This window comes from Cheilinus undulatus, linkage group 7 (assembly GCF_018320785.1).
Source record: "Cheilinus undulatus linkage group 7, ASM1832078v1, whole genome shotgun sequence".
Lineage (NCBI taxonomy): Eukaryota > Metazoa > Chordata > Actinopteri > Labriformes > Labridae > Cheilinus > Cheilinus undulatus.
The window spans coordinates 36,414,169-36,440,278 of record NC_054871.1 but is presented as its reverse complement, the minus strand read 5'-3'; the positions used below and the strand labels follow the sequence as shown (position 1 = coordinate 36,440,278).

General features: G+C 38.6%; 2 protein-coding genes across 9 annotated transcripts in view; one reads left to right on the top strand and one right to left on the bottom strand.

The window, feature by feature from the left end:
• The first annotated feature begins 388 nt into the window (after positions 1 to 388).
• LOC121512842 (Krueppel-like factor 2) lies at positions 389 to 3,267 on the top strand. The gene is made up of 3 exons (XM_041792333.1): positions 389 to 818; positions 1,092 to 2,091; positions 2,198 to 3,267. The coding sequence occupies exons 1-3, from the start codon at positions 741 to 743 to the stop codon at positions 2,371 to 2,373; spliced, it is 1,254 nt and encodes a 417-aa protein (XP_041648267.1). The 5' UTR covers positions 389 to 740; the 3' UTR covers positions 2,374 to 3,267.
• Positions 3,268 to 16,979: 13,712 nt separating this feature from the next.
• LOC121512062 (epidermal growth factor receptor substrate 15-like 1) overlaps positions 16,980 to 26,110 on the bottom strand; it is a 45,348-nt gene continuing 36,217 nt past the window's right edge. For all 8 annotated transcript variants that reach the window (XM_041791055.1, XM_041791056.1, XM_041791052.1 and 5 more), the window contains 3 exons: positions 25,497 to 25,658; positions 23,921 to 23,937; positions 16,980 to 23,683 (listed from right to left, as the gene is read on the bottom strand). In XM_041791055.1, coding sequence (XP_041646989.1) covers positions 23,537 to 23,683; positions 23,921 to 23,937; positions 25,497 to 25,658 — 326 coding nt within the window. In that variant the 3' untranslated portion in view covers positions 16,980 to 23,536. The remainder of the gene's footprint in view (positions 23,684 to 23,920; positions 23,938 to 25,496; positions 25,659 to 26,110) is intronic.

The following is a 26,110-nucleotide window of genomic DNA, read 5'->3' as shown; positions in this document are numbered from 1 at the left end:
TTCACCTTTAAGGATCAACGTTTTTATAAGCATACAACATCATGGCATGTCTGCAGATATGCAGTTTAAGGTGTGCATATATGATTACACAGATTACACAGCTAAAGGATGAGGAATGTATTGGGAAGACTGTTGCACTTTGATGCGTAAAGGCGCACAGTGGAACCCACATGTGACGCACAGGGCAACAGCTTTCGATTGCCAATTTGGTATCATTTTCTCTCGAGCGTTTTAATTACTCCTGATGTCTTCAGAGGTGCTGGCGTGAGGGCGGACCCTCTCTCTCTTTCTCTGTAGTGCCACTTGTATTCAGTTTGACAGATGGGCGTGTTCTCGGAGAACGTTAAGTAGCTGCACGCAGCAGAGCAGGGAGAGCATTCCGCACCAGTCCACCTCTGACTCTCTCATCACTTCTCTGGCTCAGAGTCTCAGGCTACTCGGACTTTTATACCGAGGCTAAATTTAGGGGGCTGGCCGGTGCGCTGCGTCCTCATCCTGGACGCACTTCCTTCCCCCAGCCTCGCATTGGTCTGATTTGGGCTGTGAACGATATTTATAAGAAAAGCAGCTCTCTCCAGACACACAGCTGCACCAGAGAGGAGCGGCAGCTCATCGGACAAGGCGCTCTCTAGTTTTTCCCTGGAAACTCTGCGGACCCTGGTGATTTTCTTTAAACAGAGAACGTGGTATTTTTCAGTATTTAAGGAAGTTTTTTTTTTTACTTTTTTCATTTGAAACGCATGGAAATGGCCTTGAGTGGGACCATTTTACCATCAATCTCTACATTTGCCAACCAGAAGGAGAAATGTTGGGAAGATGTAAGTTGCCCTGTTTCTATTTACAGGTGTTTTCGCTTCATGTAACTGCTTTTCTCTTTATATACTCTTTGTAGTATTTCAGTGTCATTGCAGATTACCTGGACGTTATTTACCAGAAAATTAGCACGTTGTAAAACTTTTTTTAAGTGCATTACTATAGCCTACAGCTACTCGTAATTTCTTGGTAACCAAGTTACTCATTGCGGTTGTTTGAATAGCTGTGAATTGTAATCAAAGAGGCAAACCTGACTGATCTTTCCCTTCTCGCTCCAGAGGTGGAGCAGCGTCACAGCCAGCATGAGCAGCTGCCTGGGACGAAAAGACGACGAGGACCTGGATAAGTTCTTGGATCTTGAGTTTATTCTCTCTAACAGCACCGTCTCTGACTGTGCGCCAGCAGCAGGAACGGGGGCAGAGTCATATCGGCTCCAGGAGTCCGAGGCATCTGTGTACCAGCAGCAGCAGCAGCAGCAGCAGCCAAGGATGCCCCAGCAGCCGGCCAGCTACACATCTGTCCCAGACATGAACAGCCCTCCTCCGCCTTACAGCAGCCTGATGGCGGAGCTCCTTCGCTCCGATGTGGACACCAGCTTCCTCCCCGGGAACAGCTCCAGCATCCAGGGCAGATTCTTGATCAGTTCGTCGCCTTTTCAGACTTCTCAGGACTTATTCCCCGAGCATCCCAACATTAAAGTAGAGCCCGACTCTATGGACACCTACGGACCTGTCATGGGTCTGGTACCTCAGAGCTGCACTAAAATCAAGCACGAGGGGAACGTCTCGTGCATGATGTCATACGAGCAGCAGCCCCGGTTGGCTAACTCCCCGCAGGCTCCGATGGGCAGCCTGACACCGCCTCTCAGCCCGGACGACCTGATGAGCTCCGAGTGCCATCAGCCTCAGATGTGCAACTCCACCTCGCTCAAGTTCCAGCAAAGTTTCCAGACTCAACACCGCTGCGCAACTGGGGGATTCCCTCACGCACACGCCGGGATGCAGCTGCCTTACCCCGGGGCGCACCACCATCACCAGTTCCCCGGCATGTTCGGGGAGGACGTGGCCATGAGCCTGCAGCAGCAGCAGCCAGCGGCAGGACAGCGAGTCCTCCTCACCCCGCCGTCCTCCCCGCTGGAAATGATGGACGCCAAACCGAAGAGAGGTCGCCGGTCCTGGCCGAGGAAACGGACAGCAACGCACACGTGCACATTCGCCGGCTGTGGGAAGACGTATACTAAAAGCTCACACCTGAAGGCTCACCTTAGGACGCACACAGGTATGTGAATGTTAAACTTGTCGCTTTATTATAGATGACAGCTCCTTTTATTGCATATCCTCAAACTGTGACGTCACTCACCTTCATTTTGTTTATATGTTTACAGGAGAGAAACCGTACCACTGCAGCTGGGAGGGCTGCGGCTGGAAATTCGCTCGTTCTGACGAGCTCACACGTCACTTCCGGAAGCACACCGGCCACAGGCCGTTCCAGTGTCACCTGTGCGAACGGGCTTTCTCCAGGTCTGACCACCTAGCTTTGCACATGAAGAGGCATATGTGAGGAGGGTCCAGGAGAATGAACATGGAGCAGACAAGGACTTCTATGCAACAAGAACTGTAATAAGCCTGTGATCAGCGATAGAAGGATGCTATGCAAATATATTCACACAAAAGTTCCTTAAAAAGTATTTACAAGTGGTACAAAGAGAGCATAAACATCCACACAGCATGATGACACCACTAATGACCACACTGTAATACCTACTGGTTTATTATGGTGATTTCTCTTTGGGTCACGGTAATGCGCCCTCTGATTATAGTTTGTAATAAAATATCCTTTTAATATTATTATTTTTTTAAATAAACAACAAAGATGCCAAAATAACAAGAACATACAGCCAGAGACGACAGAAACAGATCCATTCTGTTACGATAAAAGTTGTTGTATGTTAAATGATGTAGCTGGTACTACTTTGTATAGAATGCTGTTTATAGACAACAACCTAAAGGATCATCACTCAACATGTCAGGCACATGAAGCAACTGGAAGAGGACCATCTCTGAAAAATAATGATTGTTCTGTCATTTTAGCATTAGTGCCTTTTATATTGCATTATTCTGAGTGCCATATTCTGAAGACAATCAGCCTTTCTGTGTGTTTCTATTGTGTTAACAGCACATAAAATAAGCTTTGAGACAATGTTTGCTCTAAAACTGCCTTCATCCTGTCTTCCTCGAACGTTTGAAATGAATGTTCTGTTGTCATTCAAATCAGGGTCTTATACAGCTCTCAAAAAGTGCATACCATCTCAATGCCATGTGACAAAGGGCTATAAAGTCTGTACAAAAAAAAACATATTTGTGTCTTGAAGAAATGTACTGCCTTGTAAATAAAATGTTTTTACATAATGTAAATAGTTTATTTTAATGTACATATTAAACTAAATGAACAGTATGATTTCTGACTACTGAGTTTGATTTCAGATATTTGTGATACATCATCTGATTATCACAGATCAAAGGTTATTTTTATGGGTTTTCCCCCCTGACATCAAGGCTGTCCATAAGGGGGATAAAGGGGAGAGCTTACAGGGGCCCAGCCAAACTGTGGGCCCATGAAGGTCAGCAAAATCATGGTCCACTGTAAAGTTAAGCTGTGATAACCATATTTTATTTTTTACCTGAATAATAACCACTAAAATCAAAGTAACAAAATGCATTTTTATTAATTCATCCTGTAGTTTAGCCTTCATTTCTTAGAGAATAACATTTTTATTGTTTATGTTGATCATGTGGATGGGTACACTGGACCAAATAATTAGGACAGCAAATATGGGTTAAAGCTGCCAAAAAAAAAGTGGCAACATCATGTTAGAAAAGGCAAAGAAGGACATTTGGTGGAAAACTGGGTTATAAGTGTCAGAAAAGGGCAAAAGAGAAGTGAGGAAATTGGCAAAAAGTCAACATGTGGCAAAAATGGGTTAAATGTGGCATAAAGATGGCCACATGGGGTAACGTGGTTAAAAGAAATGGCAAAAATGTGCTAGAAAGGGCATCAAAGTTGGCTAAATGTGGCAAAATAGGTAGCCAAAATGGATTAAAGTGACTAAATGAAGTGGCAAAATTGGGCAAAAAGTGGCAAAAATGTGTTAAAATAGGCACCAAAAACTACAAAGAGTGGAAAAAACAGGTTTAAGAAATAAAAAAGGGGGATGGGGATGCCAAAAACAGACTAACAAGGGCTAAAATTGGTAAAAAGAAGTAGAAAAATTGAGTAAAAGTGGCTAACAATGGGTTAAAATAGGAAAAAAGGAAAATAATTTATAAAAATTGGTAAAAACTGTAAAAATGTGCTAAAAGAAGAGCTTAAAATTGGCAGAAAAAAGGCAAGAACAAGTAAAATAAGTGTTTTAAAAGGTGTTAAAAGTCGCAAGAATGGGTTAAAAGTAGTAAAAAGGGGCAAAAAGTAGCAAAATTGTGTCAGAATAGGCAAAGGAGCAAGAGGTGAGAAAAAATTATTAAAAGTGCCAAAAAAGGGCAAAAAGAAGTGTTAAAAAAATCATTAAATAAGGTGAACAAGGATAAAATTGGCAATAGTGGCCTTTGGGGGGCAACAAAAACATTGTTAAAGTGGCAACAATGGCAAGAAATGGTGGGAAAAGTGTTGAAATGAGTAAATAATTTCAACATCAGAACCCAATAATAGCTTGACACCAATGCTACTGATCCAGCACACATGCATTTATTTCAATAAATCACACCTGGGGAGGGCCCATTCTCAAGGTTTTACAAGGACACAGCCAACTCTGAAGGCATGCCTGCTTGATTAGAGGAGAATTACACCTTTTATTTAGAAGAATGATCATAAAAGTACATGGGAATAAAGATTAAATCTCGTAATCTCCAACATGGTGTCTTTGAGGAATTCCTAAACTTTAGGGTTTATAGGTGAAGCTTTAAGAGTATAAAAACTTTCCTTCCTAAATAATTTCAACAGTAGTTCCAGGTTGTGGCCATGTGCAGTAAAAACTTTCCTTTCCTTGCAAAATTTTGAGTTAAATCATTTATTCAAAGGAAGTTATGCAGCAAGAAAGAAGACAGAAACTAGACCAAAGTACAAAAAAATCAATACAGCAAAAATACGTTGTGAGGTTCAGAGGTATGTAGAGTTTTACTCTGACTTCCCACATACTGACTTGTTAGAGAAAGGTTGAATATTTGAACATAAACACTCTCATTCATGCAGGTAACTGTTTGGAGTTCAGCGCTGTCTCCATGTCCTCCAGATCCCTGGTTTCCACAAGGATAGAGAGTACCCGGCCTGCACCCAGCTTGCAGCACCAGTCTATGCTTCCCAGCTGGGACAGAGCGTCTGCCAGAGCGCTGTGGCAGCTGCCTATAAATATACATTACATTGACATAATTACAGAGGCTCAGTATAGATGGAGGCTTCATTGGGGCATAGGGGCGAACCGCAACGAGTGGGAGGGATGGAGGGGTGAAGAGAAAAAGAAAACCATCTTAAATAAACTGCAAAGTGGATAAAGGAAAGTTAAGCTGAAAAATCTGTTAAAAGACAAGTGTTTTTCAGTGGAAAGAGCTGGAAAGAAAGTACAGGGAGGATAATGGATCCTTTTCAGAACAGTTTTGAAAAGATTGAGTTTCATGATGATTCATTGTTCTCTCATCAGTCAGAGATATTATATGTCTGAAGTGTGTTTCATCATTTCTTCTGAAAAGAAAACATAAATGATGTGAGCCATTAGACCTTTTCCCTTCAAGAAAGCCAGAATTTGATGACAAAAATAGGATCAGTGATCTGAGCTGAGTCCCTTATGCTACTTAAACAGCAAGTGGATATGCAGAGTAAAGCTCTGACACCTCTGGATGATTCTCTGATGAAGCTCTTTACTGTATGTTAAGGCTCACTATGTTTTACTGTAGAGTTTAAATGCTCTATCAGCAAATGAAAGAAGGTGTCTGATGATTTTATAGCTTCCAGAAATGGACACTTGGACATCACTGCCCACTTGACTTAATGATTGGTTGGTGTTAGGAGATGTGAAAGTAGGAGTGGACCCAACTTCTTCAAATCTCTTCCTCTGCCTTTACTTAATGACTTCTGGCATGTTTCACTCAACAACTGAGGTCAAATCTATGAACACCCTCAGGGAGACTGTAAGTACTGTCCCAAGACCCTCATAAAACCGACACATCCTGAGAAATCACGAGAACCCAAGAGCATCCAGCCAACACAGGAACCCAACTACACAAGACCACGAGGACTTAAGTTTTAAGAAGTAATTAAAGCAAAAGCAAATAGAAGTAAAAACATTTCGAGAACTAAAATGATGTAGGACAAAGGAAAGTAAAAACATAAGTATGAAGAAGGGGAACATTAAAGCAATACAAGCATCAGGAGGATAAAATCACAAGCCAATAAGATCAGCCCAAATTAAAATAAAAAAAAAATCATTAATAAGAAATTGAAGCAATAAAACAGAGTGAACACTGTGTCCATAAAAAGTGAGTTTTCAGAGGTGATTTAAATGATGTAACAGATTCTGCATGCCTTATCTCCTGAGGTAGGGTGTTCCAAAGTCGAGGGGCCCTGATGGCCCTACTACCTTAATGGGGCTTTTCCAATACATTGAGCAGCTTGGCTCTGCTTGGTTTGATTCGGCACGGCTGCCAAGCGAGGCAGGGATTTGCTTTTCCACCACAACCAAGCTAAAACATTCAATCACCTTTAGTTTGAAGTCTCGACTTTGGAACGATCAGGAGGCCCCATCCAGGAATCTAAGGCTACAGGCTGGCTCATAGGGGTTAATAAATCTGAAACGTAGCGTGGAGCCAGGCCCTTTATTGCTTTAAAGGTAATTAGCAAAATCTTAAACTCAACTCTAAAACTAATGGGAAGCCAGTGTAGTAAAGCAAAAACTGGGGTGATGTGATGCCGTCTGATAAAACCACTAAGAAGAGAATGATTTTTGATTTATACCAGGAAGAAGTGAGTTGCAATTATCAAGTCAGGAGAAAATTAGGTAATGCAAAGCTACTTTCAGACCTGACCACTATTACTAGATAGGCCTGCATTAAAATGTTTGATTATTCAAATGGTGTCTTAGTTTTTTAGTATTTAAAATCATTCATCATCATAGAAAACATCAGTGTCATCGGTAAAAAAGGAGTCAGATTAGAACACAGCAACATAAAAACATCAAAAACCGTAACCAGGCCTGTCAAACTATAGCTGGAGGAGAAAACCAAGAAGATAAAGACCATCCATATCAGAAAAATTATTACCAGTATTAATAGTGATATTGAAATAATTCCCTTTAACAGTGAATCTTGACCAATCCATGTAAAACATCCATATTATGAGAAATGTCCAACAAACAGAAAGATGGTGAAGAGTTTCAAAATTCAAATTTTATATTTCTATTTCACACTTGTACTGGGCACAGCAGTCAGAAGACGTGTGTTTATTTTGGGTTGTGAAAGGCCACACATATTTGTGTCATCTCAAGGATGGCCTTATACCAACCCTGAGAAAAGAGGAACCCTTGCTGCTATCATTAGTACATTTACTCATGTGAAAAAACTAACATTTTCATTTCCCTTATTTTGCTGGGTACAGGAGGGTGGTGGCAAATACACAGCACAGTGTGGGAATCTGCGACTCAAAGAGGTCAGATGGTTGTCATGTTGGTTTCTGCATTCTGTCAGATATGCAGCCATGTGTGTAGAAAACAGCTGTGGATAACTTTTAAATGCTCCTGCCATTCAAATAACCATTAAATAACCTCTGATTTCTCTCAAAGCTTTGTTTAAAGTTACAAAAGAGGGCCTAAGAAATACTTTACATTGAAATTGAAGGAGAGTTTAAAATTGTGCAAAAAGCATGGATAAGTTTTATATTTATTGAACTACTTTGCATTCAAAATTGTTGTTCTGCTAACATTTCCAAAGAAATAGCAAGTGCGTTTTGTAATGCATTTATTGACATATCTCTGACTTTGCTGCGTCCACTCAAATACATCAGAGGTGAATGGAATTTCTTTTGTGGTGCTGACAGCTGGGCCTTCAGCCAGGATTTAATATGGAGTCCAGATTTCCTCCATCACAACCTCACCCACCTGAGAAAACAAAATAATATCTCCCTATGTTCACAATGCTGTCACAGAGCCTGAATGCACAGAGGTGTGCTTTCCATTAGAGGTTAATATTCTAAAGGAGTTTCTCATTTGTTTTCCTTGAAAAGAGAACATTTTTAAATATAACTGAACAGCAATAAAAACTGCAAAATGCACATGACTGTAAACCTGAATAAGTAACAAGAACTCAAAAAAAAATTGAGGGAAGTATTGCCTCAGTATTTTTGAGTATACCTAACTTTGACATATTCAGTAAACAAACCTTAGTACACTGTAAACCCTGATAAGTTAATAGAACTTAAAATATTAGAGGAAACTGATTACCTCAGAAATTTAAGTGACACTCATTAAAAATAGCAGGTGTTAACTAGCAGGTACTTAGCTATTTTAAGTTATATCAACTTAACATAACATGTACATTTCTACTTTTCTCGTCCATTGATAACCTGACACATCAGATGGATGTGTTTCACACATCCATCTGGCTAGCTTCAATAGGAAACATTTGAGAAAAGGCAGAGGATTTGAAAAAAACTCAGAGTGTGATTGGATGAACGTTCTGTCTGTCGGGCCAATCAGAGCAACAAAACACGTGACGTAGCCACCATTGAGCTGTACATGCGCAGCTACCGAGGAATAATGCGAAACATGGTGACTATAGACATGTAAGTACTCGACATTTGTTGTTTTTGAAAGGAAAACAACTCACTGCTGTTCTTTGCTCTTCTTTTAACGAAGAAATATTGTCAAGTTCTGATAAAACTTACGCTTTTGCAGCATCCACGCTAATCTCTTCTGCCATGATTGCACCGGCCTCTTGCTGCTGCTTGTTTACGTCATGACCCTGCCGCGCCTGAAAGTACTGCCCCTCATTGCTGATTGGTCCCTTCACTTTCTAACTGGGCCAAAACGGATCAGATGGGATCTTTGCAAGATGGATCTGCCAGTGAAAAACAGGCGTATCCATCTGCTTTGCAAGGTTAGTCCATTTACATGTTCCCTTAAATCTTCCCCCATACCTTAATTTCAAACACTGAAAGGTGCATACTGACTCAGAGGCTGTTTTCAAATTGGCCTACTGCATACTCCTGCCAAACGCAGTATACAGTATGTATTGTGCACTGCGTACTGCGTTTGACAGTAGTATGCCATATGACTGCCAGTCGGATGTTATTGTGTAGTATGCTTGGCCCGGTTTAGCTGGTTTCTGGTATACATAAGTACCTCATACCCTGGTCAATTACAAACAACGCTACAGTGTTTTCTATCCATTTACATAAAAAATCTGGGAAGTGTTTTTATTTGATTTTTTGGGATTTTTATAGCCGTTGTTTTTAGCTTAGCATGTATAGTGCAGTGAAAGGACACACTTGACAGCACCTTTCCGGCCATTACGAGCCGTAATGGCAAAACAAAAACAACAGTGACCCTATTACAACTTATTTTGCTATGGTACATGTTAAAAAGGTAAAGATAAAAAGTAATGGCACTTCCATTTGTAACCGTCAGCCGCACCGGTGAAAGTTTCATCGCTCTCCGCCATTACAAACTCTGACCTGGCACTTTGCATTGTGGGTAACAGTAGGCAAAGCAGACTGGTCCAATGCATACTGTGAAATTTTCCCAAATCAGTACGTCATCCTGGTAGTTTTGGCATACTGCAACTTTCGCATTTGTTCGCATACTGCATACTACATTTTGGGCAAATCAGTACGCACTGCTAGTATAGTAGGCGAATTCGAAAACGGCCAACAGGTATCTTTTCAAGATATAAGAAGCACAGCAGCAATGCTACATCAGTATTGCTTCATACAGGTGGGACTTCTCTTACTGAGTGAGTAACTTCACTCATGGTGCAAAAGTGTTTTACGCCCAGAGGGATTCTGGGATAACTCTGCATACTAAGGGATGATTGTCAATTAATTTTAGCACAATGAAAAATATAGCATTGGCACATTACTGTTGTTTCATACAGGCGGGCCTTTTTTAACTGAGTAACTTCAGTCATGGTACCAACATGTCTACAACCCAAAAGGGAAGATGGGAAAACTCTGCAGATTGAGGAACCAGCGTCAATTAATTTGACAACAGTCACAAAAACCAGCAATGCCACAAAAGGATTCTTCCATACAGGCGGGACTTCTCTAACTGAGTAACTTCACTCATGGTGAACAAGTGCCTATTGCCCTTAAGCATTCTGGGAAAACTCTAAGGTTAAGGGATGATTGTCAAATTATTTGAGTACAATGGTAGAAACTTCTTAGCTCAAGTACTGGTTGCTTAACAACTAAAGGCGTGTTTTACGAAGCGTGGAAGAAAGAGCTGTTTTGGCTCAGGGATTATCACTCACAGTCTGATTTAGGGTTATTTAGTTATTTTGGACTTTGGGGGTTACAGTGATGTGTACCCATTTAAAGACTTTCTCTTGTAATTAAATATTGCAATGTCTATACCTGTTATCAACACTAAAAATCTGCTCTCCTACCATACCCTGGTTCAGTCCACTCAATGGAGACACATGAACTGGTCTGAGAGGCTTTTATTTGGTTCCCTGATCGCATACAACTTATTTTATACCCACAATCATGCTTTAGGGCTTTACTTCTCAGTTCACTCCTCTACCTTAACCTGAAGAAATAAAACCTAAATGTAAGTGATCCTGTGCTAAAGGATTCTCCCTGTTAACAGTGCAAGAAGTGGCTTTTTCCCTAAATCTCCTACCTCTCATTTCAAGACTAATATTTTCAGTTCGCAAAAGGCCGTAAACAAGCTCCCCAGCTCTTGTGCAACAGTTTATCTCAGAGGAACTCCCCTCCACAGTGTTTAAAAGCATATCCTTCTCCAACTCCAACATAACACACTCATAAACTCATAAGTGTGTGCAGAAAGCTGATACCTGAGAAGTGGAAATTAGCAGTGTTTCTCATGAGAGCATTCCTGTCAGACGGGTTGAAAGGCCCTCAAGGGTTTAGACTCTCCAAAATTTACATCTGAAACCCACACTATGAAACTTTTTCAGGCTACTTAGGGCTCAATATCTTTTTTTTGTTCATAAATTCTAGATAATATTTTTCTTATTTTGATAAGTGGAGGCTAAAACAGAGCTTTGTAACTTGACTTTCATTGGACGCTTCCTCTGGGTAAATTCAGTGAGGTAGAGACCCTTAATGCTTTTCAGGAAACATCAGCCTTAACTGGAAAATTTAAATCTGAATGGAATCCCATAGCTGAATGAGTGGGAAGATGGGAATTCTATTAGTGGGAAGAGGATGCCCTCTACTGACAGCTCCACCCACAACTACTAGGAATCCAGTCTCTGACTGCTTGCAATTTATCTGATTGAATATTTCTTCTGTTGGAAGCCCATTTAGATGGTTTTAACCATACCCAAGATTTCCTACTTCGTTTTTGTGCCAAGGCAGGGATTACGGATGGCACGAGGTTAAAAAGGAGTGAAATAAGAGAGAGAGCTGAAAGAAAATGACTAAAGAAGTTAATCATATTCCCAGTGAGCTAACATTTTTTTAAGAAAGTAATAATATCTACAGTTGTATTTCAAACTGCACTGAATAAGAGCCACTGTCACTGGTCAAGGGTTACTCTTTGAAACAACAGACCATGGTATGGTGTCTCAAGGCAAATTAGTTCCATCTATGGGGTCAGACTTAAAGCCTTTACTTCTATGAACTGGACTTGGTGTGGCGTCTGGAAGCACAGCCTTAACCCACAGGGCATTTCAAAGAACATACAGCTGCTGTTTAGGAACCAACCACCTGCAGACATGCAGCAGGATCAGGTGTCAAACCATCAGATCTACTGTGACCAGAAGTCTTTTTAGGGGTAAAAGAAGTGGAAACCATGAGGTTGAAGTTAAGTAAAAATATGAGGAAAGACTCTTGGTTGGCCATTAGGATGTTCTGTAAACTGCAGAAGACTCTGGGGGAAAATCCCATCTTAGACCAGGTTGTATTCAGTGGTAGGAAGACTGCTGACCCTGTCTAGAGATAATGTTGATGGTAACCTAATTAAAAAATAATTACTGAAGGATTAAACAAGATTATCAAATAGCAAACTTCATTATGAAGGCTCTGACTGATTTTTATACTGAAGCTCCTGCAGAAGTGACATTTGTGCAAGTGTGAGTTAATGTAGGCAATAAGTTTAACAACAGTTTGGACATGAAGTAAACAAAAAAACCTAATGAATGTTACCAGACTGCCTTAGTAAGGTGGGCATCATTCACTGGCAAATTATTTTGATTTATCCTATTTGAGAATCTTACATGTAGCAAACTAATATTGTTTTTAACCAGCTGATTTTATTGAATAGAAGCTTTACCTCAGCTAACATATGAAGCTTAGTCCAAGTTCAGGCAGGAAGACCATTTCATCTCCATTCATCCTTTCACTCATTAATCATCACTCACTCACATGTCTCCCTTTCCCTGCTCTGGTAATCAGCTGGTATGAACGTCTGCTTACTTAAATTCTGAGCCAACCCCATTCTGCCACGACCTCTCTCGGTCCAATCATCCTGCAGCTGTCATATTTTAAGAATCTGTTCTCTCCTCTGCAGTCAGTAGTTTCAGTGCGATTGCTGCAACCCTCCTCCACCCCAGCCACCTCATCGGTGTCCAGGTCCAGCTTCTTCATGCCATCCAGTAGCTCTGCATCGCCACCTCAAGCCATCTCATCCAGGTCCAGATCCAGCTCCTCTGTACTCCGGACACATTCAGGTCTGAGTAAGTCTGCCTTACTCTGTCCTTCATTGCTCCCTCCAAGTCATCTCATCAGTGTCTGAGTCAAGCTCCTCAGAAGTCATTAACTTTAGCGGTCTGAAAGTGAATCAAAGTGAACGTCTCTCCAAGTGATGCAATTGCATATTTGCTAACTTGCAGACAGAAACTTTTTTTAGTACTCTAACAGCTACGTTATCACAGCTGCACCAATTACAATGCTGGTGTGTATCTTCCAGGGGTGGAGCGTTATTAAATACATTTACTCAAATTACTGTAATTGAGTAGTTTTTCTTGGTGCTTGCACTTTTTTGAGAACATTTTGAAATCCGACTTCTTCTTAAGTACATTTTAACCACATCTGTTAACTACACAGTAGCTCAAAGAAAGGGAATGGTCCCTCTTCATAATCATAAACAGCAGAAACTTAAGTGCTGAGATCATCCTTAAACATTTCAGAGATGATTTTGATTCCATTCTGAGTGAAATGGTCTCCAGTGTTGGAGTTATTTAACAGTTTAGATCCACCAGTGTACAGTAAACTGATCTGAGCAGTGATTTCAAATCTGGGGGAGGAGTTTCCCATCATGCCCTTGGGCAGAGTGTTTAGTTGCGGACGTTGCCTGTTGTACAGTGATCCCTGCTGGGGTTCTTTTACTCATGTTTCTGGTGGACTTTTGATGTGAGACACCGTAAGTGAAGTTATCCACTAAGTTAGACTTTCCTCTTCATCAGAATGAATTGCCTTACTAAATTTGTGAATTAAAGCTGATTCTCTTTTGTGTTCTTGCCAGAGGAGACCCACCACCACAGAGCTCTGTCATATTTTGAAATATTCAAGACTTTCAAAAGTGTAGTTTAATTATATGTAGTGTGGACCAAAATAAACAATTCTAAAGTGTGAAATTTAACTCTATATGATCAGATTATATTGATAATTTGATTAATCTGATGATTCTTCAAGGTCCCTCCAAGCCTCAAGCAAGACTGCATTCATATTTTACACACATAAACAAACACCCTTCTCTTCAACACAATCACTTTTTTCCTAACGATCCACGATCACATTCATTGTTACCCAAAATAGAAACGATTTCCTCCATTTGTGTGTAAAATTCAGGTACATGTTTCCTCCGTAGGCTCTGTTACCTAACCTACTCTTGTTTGCATTCAAATTGCTAACAGACTTGTTCCTTGGAGCCTTTCTGGGTTCAGCTGAAGCTGTGGGCTGTAACACACACCAACCCATCCCTCTCTGGCATGTGACTACCGTGAAAACAAGGTACAGTACATTGTGTGTTGCAAAATGTCCCAAAGTCCTGACCCTGTACACTTACACACAATGGCCCAGTGAGAAATGTGTTTGAATTATGCCCATTAATTAAATCTTGTTAAATGGGTTTGCAGCTGGTTTGATGAAATTTAGACTTACACAGACCTGAATGTGTCTGATATCTCACTAATGTGGTATTTGGGCAGCTGATTTCTGTTGGTCCAGATCAGATAGAATGTCTTGTATTTATTTATTTAAGTTCATGCAAGTTCTAATGGAGTAGAGCTCTTTTGAGGAATTTCCTCTGTAGATTTAAAACTCATATTTCACCACAACAAACTAAAGTGTGTCTCAAAGAACACATCACATAGGTCTTTCAAAGAAACTTTTCAGGAAATAACTTGTTACACTGTTTACACCATTTCATCTTGGCAACAGTCTAGAACAAAGATCATTTATATAGAAAGTAAAATGACAAACTTCTGTGAGCTGATACTGACAGATGTTAAAAACTTAAGAAGCTTGCATAATATTCAACCATATTCATTTATATTCACCATCTTCTTGCAGTTATAAACATCTCACTATTTCCAAGAATCTTTCAAAGTAAGAAAAGCATGCGTGTTTCCGCTTAGAAAATGTTGGAACAAATAAATCTAGCATGCTGATGGGGCTGAATAACTCGCATAGATCAGGGGATGGAACATGAAGTTTGATAGTGGACTACTGAGAAGCAAAACCAACGTTTATCCTCCAATTCTCTCTGACCCACATTCCCAGTTAAAAGCCAATAGGCTTTTCATTTCCTCCTCTCCATTACCATAGGGTAAACAAAAACCTAGCAAGGAATTTCCTGTTATTCCATACGGAGATAGTTAGCATTCACTAACATAGCAGATTGCTAGGGTTTCAGCTAATATGTCCAGAAATGGCTACCGTGTTTGCTCAGCATTCATTTCACACTGCACAGCTGTAATATAGCTGAGGATAATTCAGCACACATTGTATTTGTCTGGGAGGAAAGGAGATGCCTTGTCTGCCCCAGAGTCAAGAACAAGTTCAAGAACAAGATGTCTTTTTCAACAGGCAAAAGCAAGACGTGTTACCCATTTAAAATGGTAGTTGTTTTATCAGTCACTTCTGTTGGCTTGTTAATAAAATACATAAAAATAATTATAAAATATACACCATATCACCACACTGTTCAGACAGAGCATTTAAAATTGAGTCAAGGCAAGATTTAGGTCTCAATCCCATTAGTAAAAATGTTCTTAAGATATGCATATTCTTATATCAATATTAAAATCCAAAATGCTGTTTAAACACACTTGGAATAAGGTTGTTGTAAACAAGTGAAAACCCTGAGATCTGTGTGACTGAATTTTGGATTTAGACCCTTCGAAAGTTCTTCACCTCTTTCCTGGCTTGGTTTAATTTTGGCAGTTGGAGCACTGGAGCATAACACTACAGCAATACAAAATCACAGAGTAGTTTATGTTTTACAGTCTTGTTAGCTGATGGCATTGCATTCATTGAAGGTTAACAGCCAGGTGCATGCTGTTTTTGTTCATTGCCACCCACAGTTACATGTCATTAAAAGTATCATATCAGAGAGATTTGTGCCAGAAAACAATAAATCTAATCCCCAACTTCTGTCTCTTTGCTCCAGCACAGAGCCAGGCAGCTGCGCTCTGATCAGAGTTTGGGCTACTTGCTGGAGTGCTTGTCTAGTTTTCACTTAGCCCAGACACAGCAGGAGCAAACATCTTACCTTCTGAAGGTGTGTTTTAATCTATATTTCACGTGTCTTTAGTCCTGGATGATCAAAAGAAGCAGACTATGGCTGTCTCTCTACAGCTTAATCCTTCATGTCTGTTAGCATCAAATGCTAAAGTCTAGTAAAGTATTCAATGGTAGACAAGTTCTATTCCTTCCAAGGATGTCACAATAAAAGCCTCCTATGCTAATCATCATTAAATTAGAAAATGAGACATAAGAAATGCCTGAAGAGTGAAATACAGGATGAGAAAATTAAACTTTTCTGTTTTGTTTTGTTTTTTTTTAACTCTAAACCAGGCGTGTCCAAACTACAGCCTGGGGGCAAAATGTGGCATGCCACCCATTTTTGATTGGCCCCCCAAAAATTCTTTGAATTAAATAAAATATGGCCCTCAATAGAGCACAGAGCTTGTGCTGGACTGTATTACTCTTCTTAGTTTCAGCACAAGGCAGTGCAACCATGCTAATACTGTAAACAAACATTTTGACAAGTTTGAATGTTGTTTTTTAAGGACTAAATTGAGACACTATGAATATTAAGCATACTGGCAACCAAAATAATAAAGATATCTTGATTTATAATGACCTGATGGTTGCAGCAGCAAATAGGAGTACCAGTGATGTTCCAGGCAGAGCCATCAACTAGTTGTTAAAGCATACCCAATCACTAAGCATATCTTAACCTACATTAGATTGGTTTTACTTACTTTAATATCAAGTTAAGGCATATGAAAGTGGCCCCACCATATATTTCTATATGTGGCCCCCAATGGAAAAAGTTTGGACACCCCTGCTCTAAACTGTCATGACATAAAAGTAACTGTTTCTCTGGTGGCTCAAAAACGAGTTGAAACAGCAGCATAGCAAACAGAAAATTTCTACATTCAGGTTGTAGTATCTACTTCTAAATTGAAAGGGTCGTATTTCTCATGAGTGGCCGTGGCTTCAGCTCATTTAACTGACATGCCCACACGATCATAGAGCAGATTTTACAGCCTCATTTTTCATGATTTTGAAGCTTAATCGTTTAAGCTTAGAGAGGTTTTTCATGACTGAAATTTGGCCTGGTAGTTCATGACACAGTGGCCTATCATACAGCAAACCTGAAGTACAGATTTTTTAAATCACTTTACAGGGACTTTAAACCAAAAAAGCCAACCTTGTTACAAATAAAGCAGCAGTCCAGTTTCATTTAACTGAAATGTTTATTCTAGTAAACAGTACAGACCAGGTAGAGAGGATCACTGTTCAAAATAAACCAGCATCTATTCTCTCCTCAGCTATTAGTGTAACTGTAGGAAACCTTCCAAACGGTTCCTTATCAAGTTTTCTTTTATTCTTCATCTTCCACTTTTGTAGGACAAATATAACAGACATGGTACTATACAGACTGTTTACATTTTGTATGCATCTTAATAAAGACAGCTCAGATTATTTCACCTACAAGGGAGGAAGGGCAGTTGGAGGTTAAACAAAAGAAAAAGTAAAGTGAGCAAAGCTTGAGAACGTCAGTAAATACTGAATCCAAATACTTTGTATCAAAAAAGTCCAACTTTTTAAAACAAAAATGAAATGAATATCAAAATTAAGAAAATATTATGTCGTAAATAGTATTTTTCAGATGTCATCATACTTATATTTCTGTTTTAGTTCAACTGCTAAGATTGCTGATAATTTAAAAACATTTATTATCGGACATTGGCTTACCTTTCCCTAAATTTATAAAAAGCAATAGGGAATGAGAGGTAAGAAGATTCTGCAGCAACTGGAATGAAATGAAAGCATGAACTTTCTCCACAAAATCATGACAGAGGAGTGGATGGTTGTGGGTGCATAAATAATCATATCAAACACATACACTACATATCAAAAACATTACACTGGTTTCACAGGATACACAAAACAACAATAAAAAAATAAACATTATCTATTGCACAATGGAGTTATCAGATGACAAATACAGTATGAATGATGGTACCAGTTTGGAGCTCGGCACTCTAAGGAGTACACTTCAGACGGTTTGGGGTCAGTGGGATGTAAACAGAAACACATGATGAAAAAGTGAGGGTCACAGTTATTGAGTTTCACTACCTTTTGGTTACAACTGAAATGAGGCTGAGAGGGTTAAAAGTACCAAAGTTGGCTGCAATTATCTAGTCAGATTCCTAATATTTGTATTGATCAAATATTTTATTGTGAGTCGTTTAAGTTTTAGCTGATATTCACCACTATACTCCTCTTCTGTTAAATCCTGTGACTCTCAGTTCTAAATTGCATGGTTGATTTCTGTCTTCCTAATTCACACTGAGTTTGCTTTCCAACTGTAACTGAGCCATTGAGCTGTGACTAGAACACCACAGACTCACTGAGAGCACTCTTAAACCACATAAAGACATTTTTAGAGAAAGTTTAACTCTTCCTGACAAACGAGCTGCCTGTCACATTGTTGTAAGCGACTTATTGGCACTTTAGTTAACTTCAATATACTCTGGAAACAATGGCATTTATATTAGGCTAGGATTTAACTGCCATCAAAAAGCTAGATGTTTGCATCATGGCAGTGTGGCATTACCAGTATTATCACACTAAAAACTACTGCATGCAGCTGCTTGAGTTTATGACTGTAAATTTATTTTTCTGACTTCAGTCTTGTGATGATTTTAAGTCAAGTTTGGAAATGTTTTCAAAATTAATCCAAAAAAGAGACCATCATGTCAGTTTTGTTCTTTTATAAGATGAATGTTACATAATAAAAGTAAACGGCAGCCTTAAACACCATGTGGCATAAAACATAACCTAAAATATCATGTTAGAAAATCAGTTTTGTCCTTTGTCAACCTGTAGATAAGCTGACAATAAGCTAGTTGGTTAGCCAACAGTACCAATTGTTTTCAGTGTTGAATGGCAACAGAAGAAGTTCTTCAATGTGACAGGAGCACTGCAGAGATTCAAAATGCCAATATGTGTTTAATGACTCAGAAGAAGCTCTTCAGGAGGGGTTTTTACTTCACAGCGTAGGTAAGTTCACACAAGCAGCACAGCTCACATACAGGTACTCAATATCTCTACAGCAAAGTAAATATTTAGGATATGTAAACAAGACAAAAATTAAAGGGAGAGGCAGTTCATGTCGATAAAGGAGAATCAGGAGCTGCACACAAACTTTGACTCAAGTGTTTCTTTCTGATTTGGGTTAATTCACACTGTTGCATTTAAGCAACCTTTACAAAAGGCAGTTCCACGCATGTATAATATCTTGGATAAACATTTGTTCGATACTTCACTTATACTACTGAGGTCTTCATTGTCCTCATCTAGTTCACTGTAGAACCAAATGTAACCTTAAATAACATTTAAGTCATACCAGCGAGTGCAAAGCCTTCTTTCAAGGCTGCTGTGACTCAAAACAACCAAACTATCTTAGCAGTTAAAAAATTGTTTTCATCAAAATTTGTGCAATAAAAGGTCACGTGTTTGTCCATTTGAGAAAACCGTTAAAGATTTTTTTACGCAGACCTGTTCCTCAACCATGACCATCATATCATTTGTTCCAGCGTTGGATGAAAACACAAGACATTTCACTACAATCTGCATTCATTAAACTTGTTAAGGGTAGATCGCTGAAATTATGACCCCTGGTAGTAGGGGCCAAGTTTATCAGAATTTAAGGTGAAATACAAAGAATCAAGCCAGTTATATAGGTCAATGACATACAAGGCTTATTCATTAGCGGGTGCGCCACCTGACATTTGCAACTACAAATTAAATGGGTAAATAGCTTGACAAATGGTCTTACTTTTATTCTTATAAGAAAGTAGTCACATAATTGATCAAAAAAAGGTTAGTATGTGATACCTTCTTTACCTTAATAGAAGTAAAGTTTATATTTTTTAGAGCTCTAAATATTATGTATTTCATATAGTAACACTTTTTGTAGTTTCACTACCTGAAACACCAGTTGTGCCAGCTGGCATTTGCAACTAATTTCAAATAAAACAGGCAAATACTTCAATACATATTGTTAATTTTGTTCTTGTTAAAAAGTTGACTCTTAAATTTTCAAAATAAAATCAAGAATTTTATGGTAAAATAAAATGTAGCTGTTTTACCTCAGTTGTACCCCCTGACATGGAAAGTGCACCCACCCACCTGTGACTGAAAAGAAATGTTTTTATTTATTTTTTGATGATCTGTAAACCATTTGACTAGGCCAATACTGTCAGCTTGATTTAAATGAATAAATCAATCCACCGGTATTAGTTTGACTCTGTTAAGTCAACTGATCTATGTTCATCCCATTGACATTTTAAATCTGGGGGGCATGTGTGGGTGAAATTACCCATCATGCCCTTGGGCAGAGTGTTTTATTGTGTTTAAATGTTGCCTGTTGTACAAAAATCCCTGCTGAGGTTCTTTTGCTTATGTTTCTGGTTAATTGTTGTTGTTTCCATGTGAGACACAATTGCACCATACGTGAAGTTATCCACTGAGTTACAGTTCCCACCAATGACTTTAGGTGTTTTTAAAGGACCCACAGTGCATATTCTTCATCATCTTCATCTTCTCTGTCATATTGTGAAATATTAAAGTTATATGTAGTGTGAACCAATGTAGATAAACTCAAAGCATTGACTTGAAATTTGTATGATCTAAATTAACACTGTTAATTTTTCAGTGAATTTGCTTTTAATAAGGAGGTGTGACTTTCCTGAACTACCTGGATAGAAAAGAAATATTTGCTACAATTTATGCTACAATATGTTCAAAATTAAGTTCCCATGATGTGCCACATTGACATTTAAGAACTTACAAATTCTGGAAAAAATGTTTTTGAAGGATTTTGGCTTAAAATGATAAATTTGATAACATTTGTTTATTGCAAAGATTTCAAGCACAACATCATGCCAAGTATTTTATTTTGAATTTCTTACAATCAAACGACATTTTTAACAGTGTCAGTAACCTGATCATTTATGAGTTGTGCCCCCTGACATTTTTAGGGTTTTTAATGCCAAAATATGAAATCAATTATCCAAATATTCTGAAAATATATTAAAAAGTAGGTTTAATAGCACAAACTAATATATGCCATGAACTTTTTTTGAGGAAATAAGAGGTTTGGAAAATGCACGTCTTGTCATTGACCCATACACTGATTGGATTTACAGAGATCAGAAGAACTTCAATGTATTTTATTTTCTAAAGTAAGTTTATTATCTAATAAATTATTTTTCCTCCAGAAATTGCTGAGGAGGGTTTGAAATTATTTCTTAAAACAATTCTAATGAACATATTAGAGTAGTTGAAATGTTTGTGTTTCACCACACTCCTGGAACTGAGACCAAAGTACTGTCAATGGTTTGTTCTCAATTTTAAACACACAACATCAAAAAACTTTGCTTTAACTAAGCAAAGCATAAGACTTTTGTTCTCCCCATGATTACCAAGGTATGGTAAAGGAAAATGAAAACAAGCATATGTCCTCCTTCAAAGTGACAGTAGGAGAACAAGGTGATCTGAGCAGTGGTGATGATGGGTGAGCTGAATGCGATGGCAGGGTAATCATGTGGCAAAAGAAAGAATCATACAAAATGTCATGATTCAGTCTGTCTCATAATACACCACTTCAAGTAAAAGGGACAACTCAAATAAAAACAGAGTGGTTATGTCCATGCTGTAGCACTGAACTATGACACATCAGATATAGCATTATTTCTAAAATCCAGCCAATGACACCTGATTTCAGCCAGTTCCAAACTTTTCCAAACACCCTGCAGCTTTATTGCTGGTCTGTAGAGCACTGGAGTGGCTAATACTCAACTACAAAGTATAGAACAAAACATGTACAATAAATCAGATGTTCTTTTAAAACAAAAATATGTCAAAATAATAAAAGAATATCCAGCTACTTAAATAGAAATGGTTAAAATCCTCATTCTCTTATCAGAAAACAATGTTAATGAAAACAAAAATATTCCCTCATCTTGTATTTAAATCGTAGGATGTGGTATGACATCACAGCATCAGGATCAAAGCACAGCTGTCAAGAAGAGGCATAGTTAGCTCTGTTTTTCTATATACACTAAACAGAGAAAGACAGTACTGCAGGGCATCACCCCCCCCATAGTACTCTCTCACTCAGAAACAACGAAAATATATCTGTACAATTTGTTACTGTTGCTCCACAGGATATGCTGACATCTCCAACTGTGTTTTCATTGTCAGGTACTCGTCACATTAAAGGGAACCAGTGTAATGGATCTCCAGATTTTTTGTTCTTTTTTACACATTTAAAGCAGTTAGACTTCTATCCTTCCATAATACGCTGAAAGTGAATAGTGAGAATGTCAGAAAAAGTTGTTTTCTTGTTCACACAGGACAAGCCATTGAGACAGAGAAGGATTTATCTTTGCTGGACTAACTTCACCAGCTGGGGTCCTCAGGTCTACATGTCTTCAGTATTAGTTTGTGGTAATCTGATTGTGCCCACAATCTATTCAGATATACAGTATGCACCTTGCAAACAAAATAAATGACAAAAATGGTTTTAAAGTCACACTGACCACTGCCACGGTGAGTACTAAACTGGTCTAGAGAAAGAGGATTCTCTTTTGAATATAGAAAAAGAATTTTCCAGGAGAAAAAAGCCAATATTCAAAGTAAAGATTTAGTCTAGGGGTGTATGCATGTATGTATATAGCAGCATGAGGCCTTTATCTTGTTAGTTACTATTGTAATTACAGTATGCTCCCAAAAAAACATCGACAATAATGACAAACTAAAGGGCACACAGTGACGGTGGAGCCTGCTGGCACTGTGACTGAGTTTTCTGCCTTGATTGGTTGATTATATCTGGTGATACATACATTTAGAGGGAAAACTAATGCATTGGGAAATTTGCTTCAACTCACTCAGGGTCAGATAAAGTCAATCTTAATTCTGTATATCAGAAACAGATTTTACCCTTCTTAAACCAAGGAGGATTGTAGAGAAGCATAAATATGTGAGTTATTATATTTAGTTGTAAAATAGACTTAAAAATGACAGTAAAATAAAAAAGTATCATTCACTTTCTCATGTCATATGTAAGTATGGGTTGCTGAAAGTGTTTCCTTGCAGTAAAAAGAAAAAAACAGAAAATCTCAGTCCTGAGTGCCAAATCCAGTCTTCTCTACTGCCTCACTATAAACCAACGCAGATCTACATACCAACTGACACAGTCTATTTCATTAGTAGCCAAAGGATATATCCATGTCACTCTTAAACATCAGGAAAAAATCCCTTTTAAAAAATACCTTGGCAGTTTGGATTGTAGTGTTATCTTTCTTCACTTCTGCTTCTGTGTTTACAACACAAACTACCAAAGTGTTCTGTCTGCAATTCCAATCAGTCCATTAATTATTTGCAATACTGTTAAGCCACTATAGTGCATATACACAGTGCATCTGTCTGTTTTCATGCAGCCTCTGCTTCTTCATCCTTCTTTTCTTCTTTGTCCTTGAGTTCACAACCTTTTTTGTGTCAGCTAGAGAGATTTGCAGTGATAAATTCAGGGGCCCTCAGTTCTCATTTTTTGATGCAAGCAGCAGTCAGACCAGTAACTGCGGGTAGGGGTATATTAATAGTGAAAGTGTGCGTGGGTGTGGCTGTATGCACGTGTGGAGCAAAGTCAGTATGAACACTCGAGAGTTAGTCCAGTGATGTGCTTTATGTTAAAATGTCAGTCACATTTGTCTGCATGTTAGCCTGTCTATGCGCTGTGTGTGGTGGTGACTCCATGTCATGCGTTAGACATCTCGGCCTTACTGAGGGCTATGGCCAGCTCCAGGTCCTCCTGCTCCTGCTGTCTGAGCCGTTTCAGCCGCTCACGCTCTGCTCGCTCACTTTCCCGCTTAGCCCACTCCAGCTGCTGAGCCTCATTTCCAAACTAAGGTGAAAGAAAACGAGAGAGAGACAAAAAGTTTCAAGAAGGTCTCTAAATTTTGAGGAAAAGGTCTTTGTTAAATATCTGTTAAGGTATTGTACGGTGTCTGTTAAGGTATAATTAAAAATTGCTGACTTTTTCTGACAAACTGAGTCTGAACAATCACAAACAAACATTCACTAGGTACCAGTAACCAATCTTCAAAGTATTTAAATAAGATTATGTGTTAAAATCTCTTACCTTGACTTTGTCAGGTCCTGTCAGAGAAGTGAATAACAGAAGAGGGAAATTAAAAATCAGCAATCTCAATGGTACTTCACAGAAAATTAGAGTTAATTTTCTATGCATCCATACACTGATGATACACTCACAGTATGAGGTGCAATTGCAAAGGCAGACAGACTTTTTCTTTTTCAGAAAATATTGGTTTTCTTCTAAGAGTAATTTTCTGTTTGACTGAAATATGAAGTGCACTTTAGTTTCTAATTATAGGTGGGATTAGTGTCAGCAGTTTTGTGTTTCTGTAAATGTACTATGAGACTCTACTCCTCCCGAGAGTCAGCATTATGCCAACACACCACTGACATTAGGCCTCTGCCCCTCAGTGAAACTCTGGGGAAACCCTAACAAGCTTATTCTTCCTGCCAAAGCAGACAAACAGCTCTTGAACACAGCCGACACCCTTTTCTGCCCTCTTAGGAGACAGTCACAATGCATTTCTGCAGAAAAAAGCTGCACACTGTAATTTTAAAAGTGGGTTCAATGTTATGTGAATTGATAATTTAGGTCCTCCCTCTCTCATAATTAATCAGGGCCTCCTTGTAGCAGTAAAATGAGCTCTTAAGAAACAGATACAGTTAATAAACAACATCAAATCCTTTCACAATTACTTCACTTCTTTTGGCTGACCTGAAGACAAAACATTTCTTTTCCCATGACAATGACAACCTTTTTCTGGTACTTATTGTCATTTCTTTACTTTCTTTACTTCTTTACTTTCCTCAACACATATCTGAATAGGAGAGCTACAGACAGCCTCCCGAATCTGAAGGACATTGAAAAAACTCATCTGCTACCCCCAAAAAGACAACAGAGCCTTTTCAGAAAGTTGATCTCTACCACCAAAGACTTTCTACCTGCTGAAAGAAACTGCTCATGTGTTGCTGTTTTACTTTGCTATGTCAATTTATATCCAGTACATGCCTTCACCTAAACAGAAACTAATGTGACTACAGCTTAATCAAAGTCTGGCCATTTGTTTCTCAATCCCTCTCTTACATGTTAACCACACTTTACTTTGTCAATAGTTTGTTTTTGTAGATTAGTTTCAAAATAGTAGTTTGTTTGACTGTCAATGATTGCAATTGTTGCTGCTTTCTTAAATAAAGTCTATTACAAATTTAAGAGAAGTGATTGTTGTTGCATATACATTACGCTTGAATTCACACCTTATAATTATTTAAATACAAATATTCATTAAATAATGATGTTATTAATTAAATCTTAATCCTGGGACTGATTTTTGCTCATTGGTTGCTGTTCCCTGTTTTAGGGTGTTGCCCCATTATTTATTAATCTTGATCAATAACTTTATTTAAATTAATCATCATAAGAATTATGATTAATATTCTAATAATAACCAAAACCTAGAATTAAGATTCCCAACAATACTAACTATGCTTGTTGATTTGCAGTTACTACTCTAGTTGCCCTCATGATCTGGGAAGCCTGCTCTGGACAATTAAACAGTATCACCAATCTTAGCTTACAGAAATGAAGTCTCCAAAACCTGATTTACAATCTTAAAAGGCCTTACTTGAAGTTGCAGATGGAGCAAATGGGTCTTTGCTGCTGAAGGGGTCCACTGGACCCTTTTTACTCTGAAACGGGTCAACAGGGTCGCTGCCGAATGGCTGAAAGGGGTCGCATGGTTTGGAAGGGTCAGCTGTGCCGGACATGCTCACTGGTGTACTCTTACCTAGAGACAAAAGACACAGATGAAAAAACTCTCCACAGGGAGGGCTGTTTCATTTACTTTTCATATCATTTATTAGGCTTTATATTTTCCCACCATCATGGCAACGCTTTCGAACTAATAAATTTGCCTACTTCAAACAGCGCTTATGTGGTTACCTCAAAAAATGTGACATGACTTTTAAGTAAAAACAACATAAAATCTGACAGACTAAAACTTAAAATATATATATATCAGCCAAACATAAATTCTGTGAAAGCACTATGCCACTAAGTTTTAAAGGCTTTAGGTGTCATGTATCTTCAGAGAAGACTACTAAAGGTTTTTATAACTTAAAAGAAACCATGACTCATCATCTATGCAGCTCTCTAAAGTCACCTTCATGACCTCTGTTAACAACACATTATCTGATTTGATCCGTTCTGGATTAGAAAACAGAAACACTAAATTCTCTG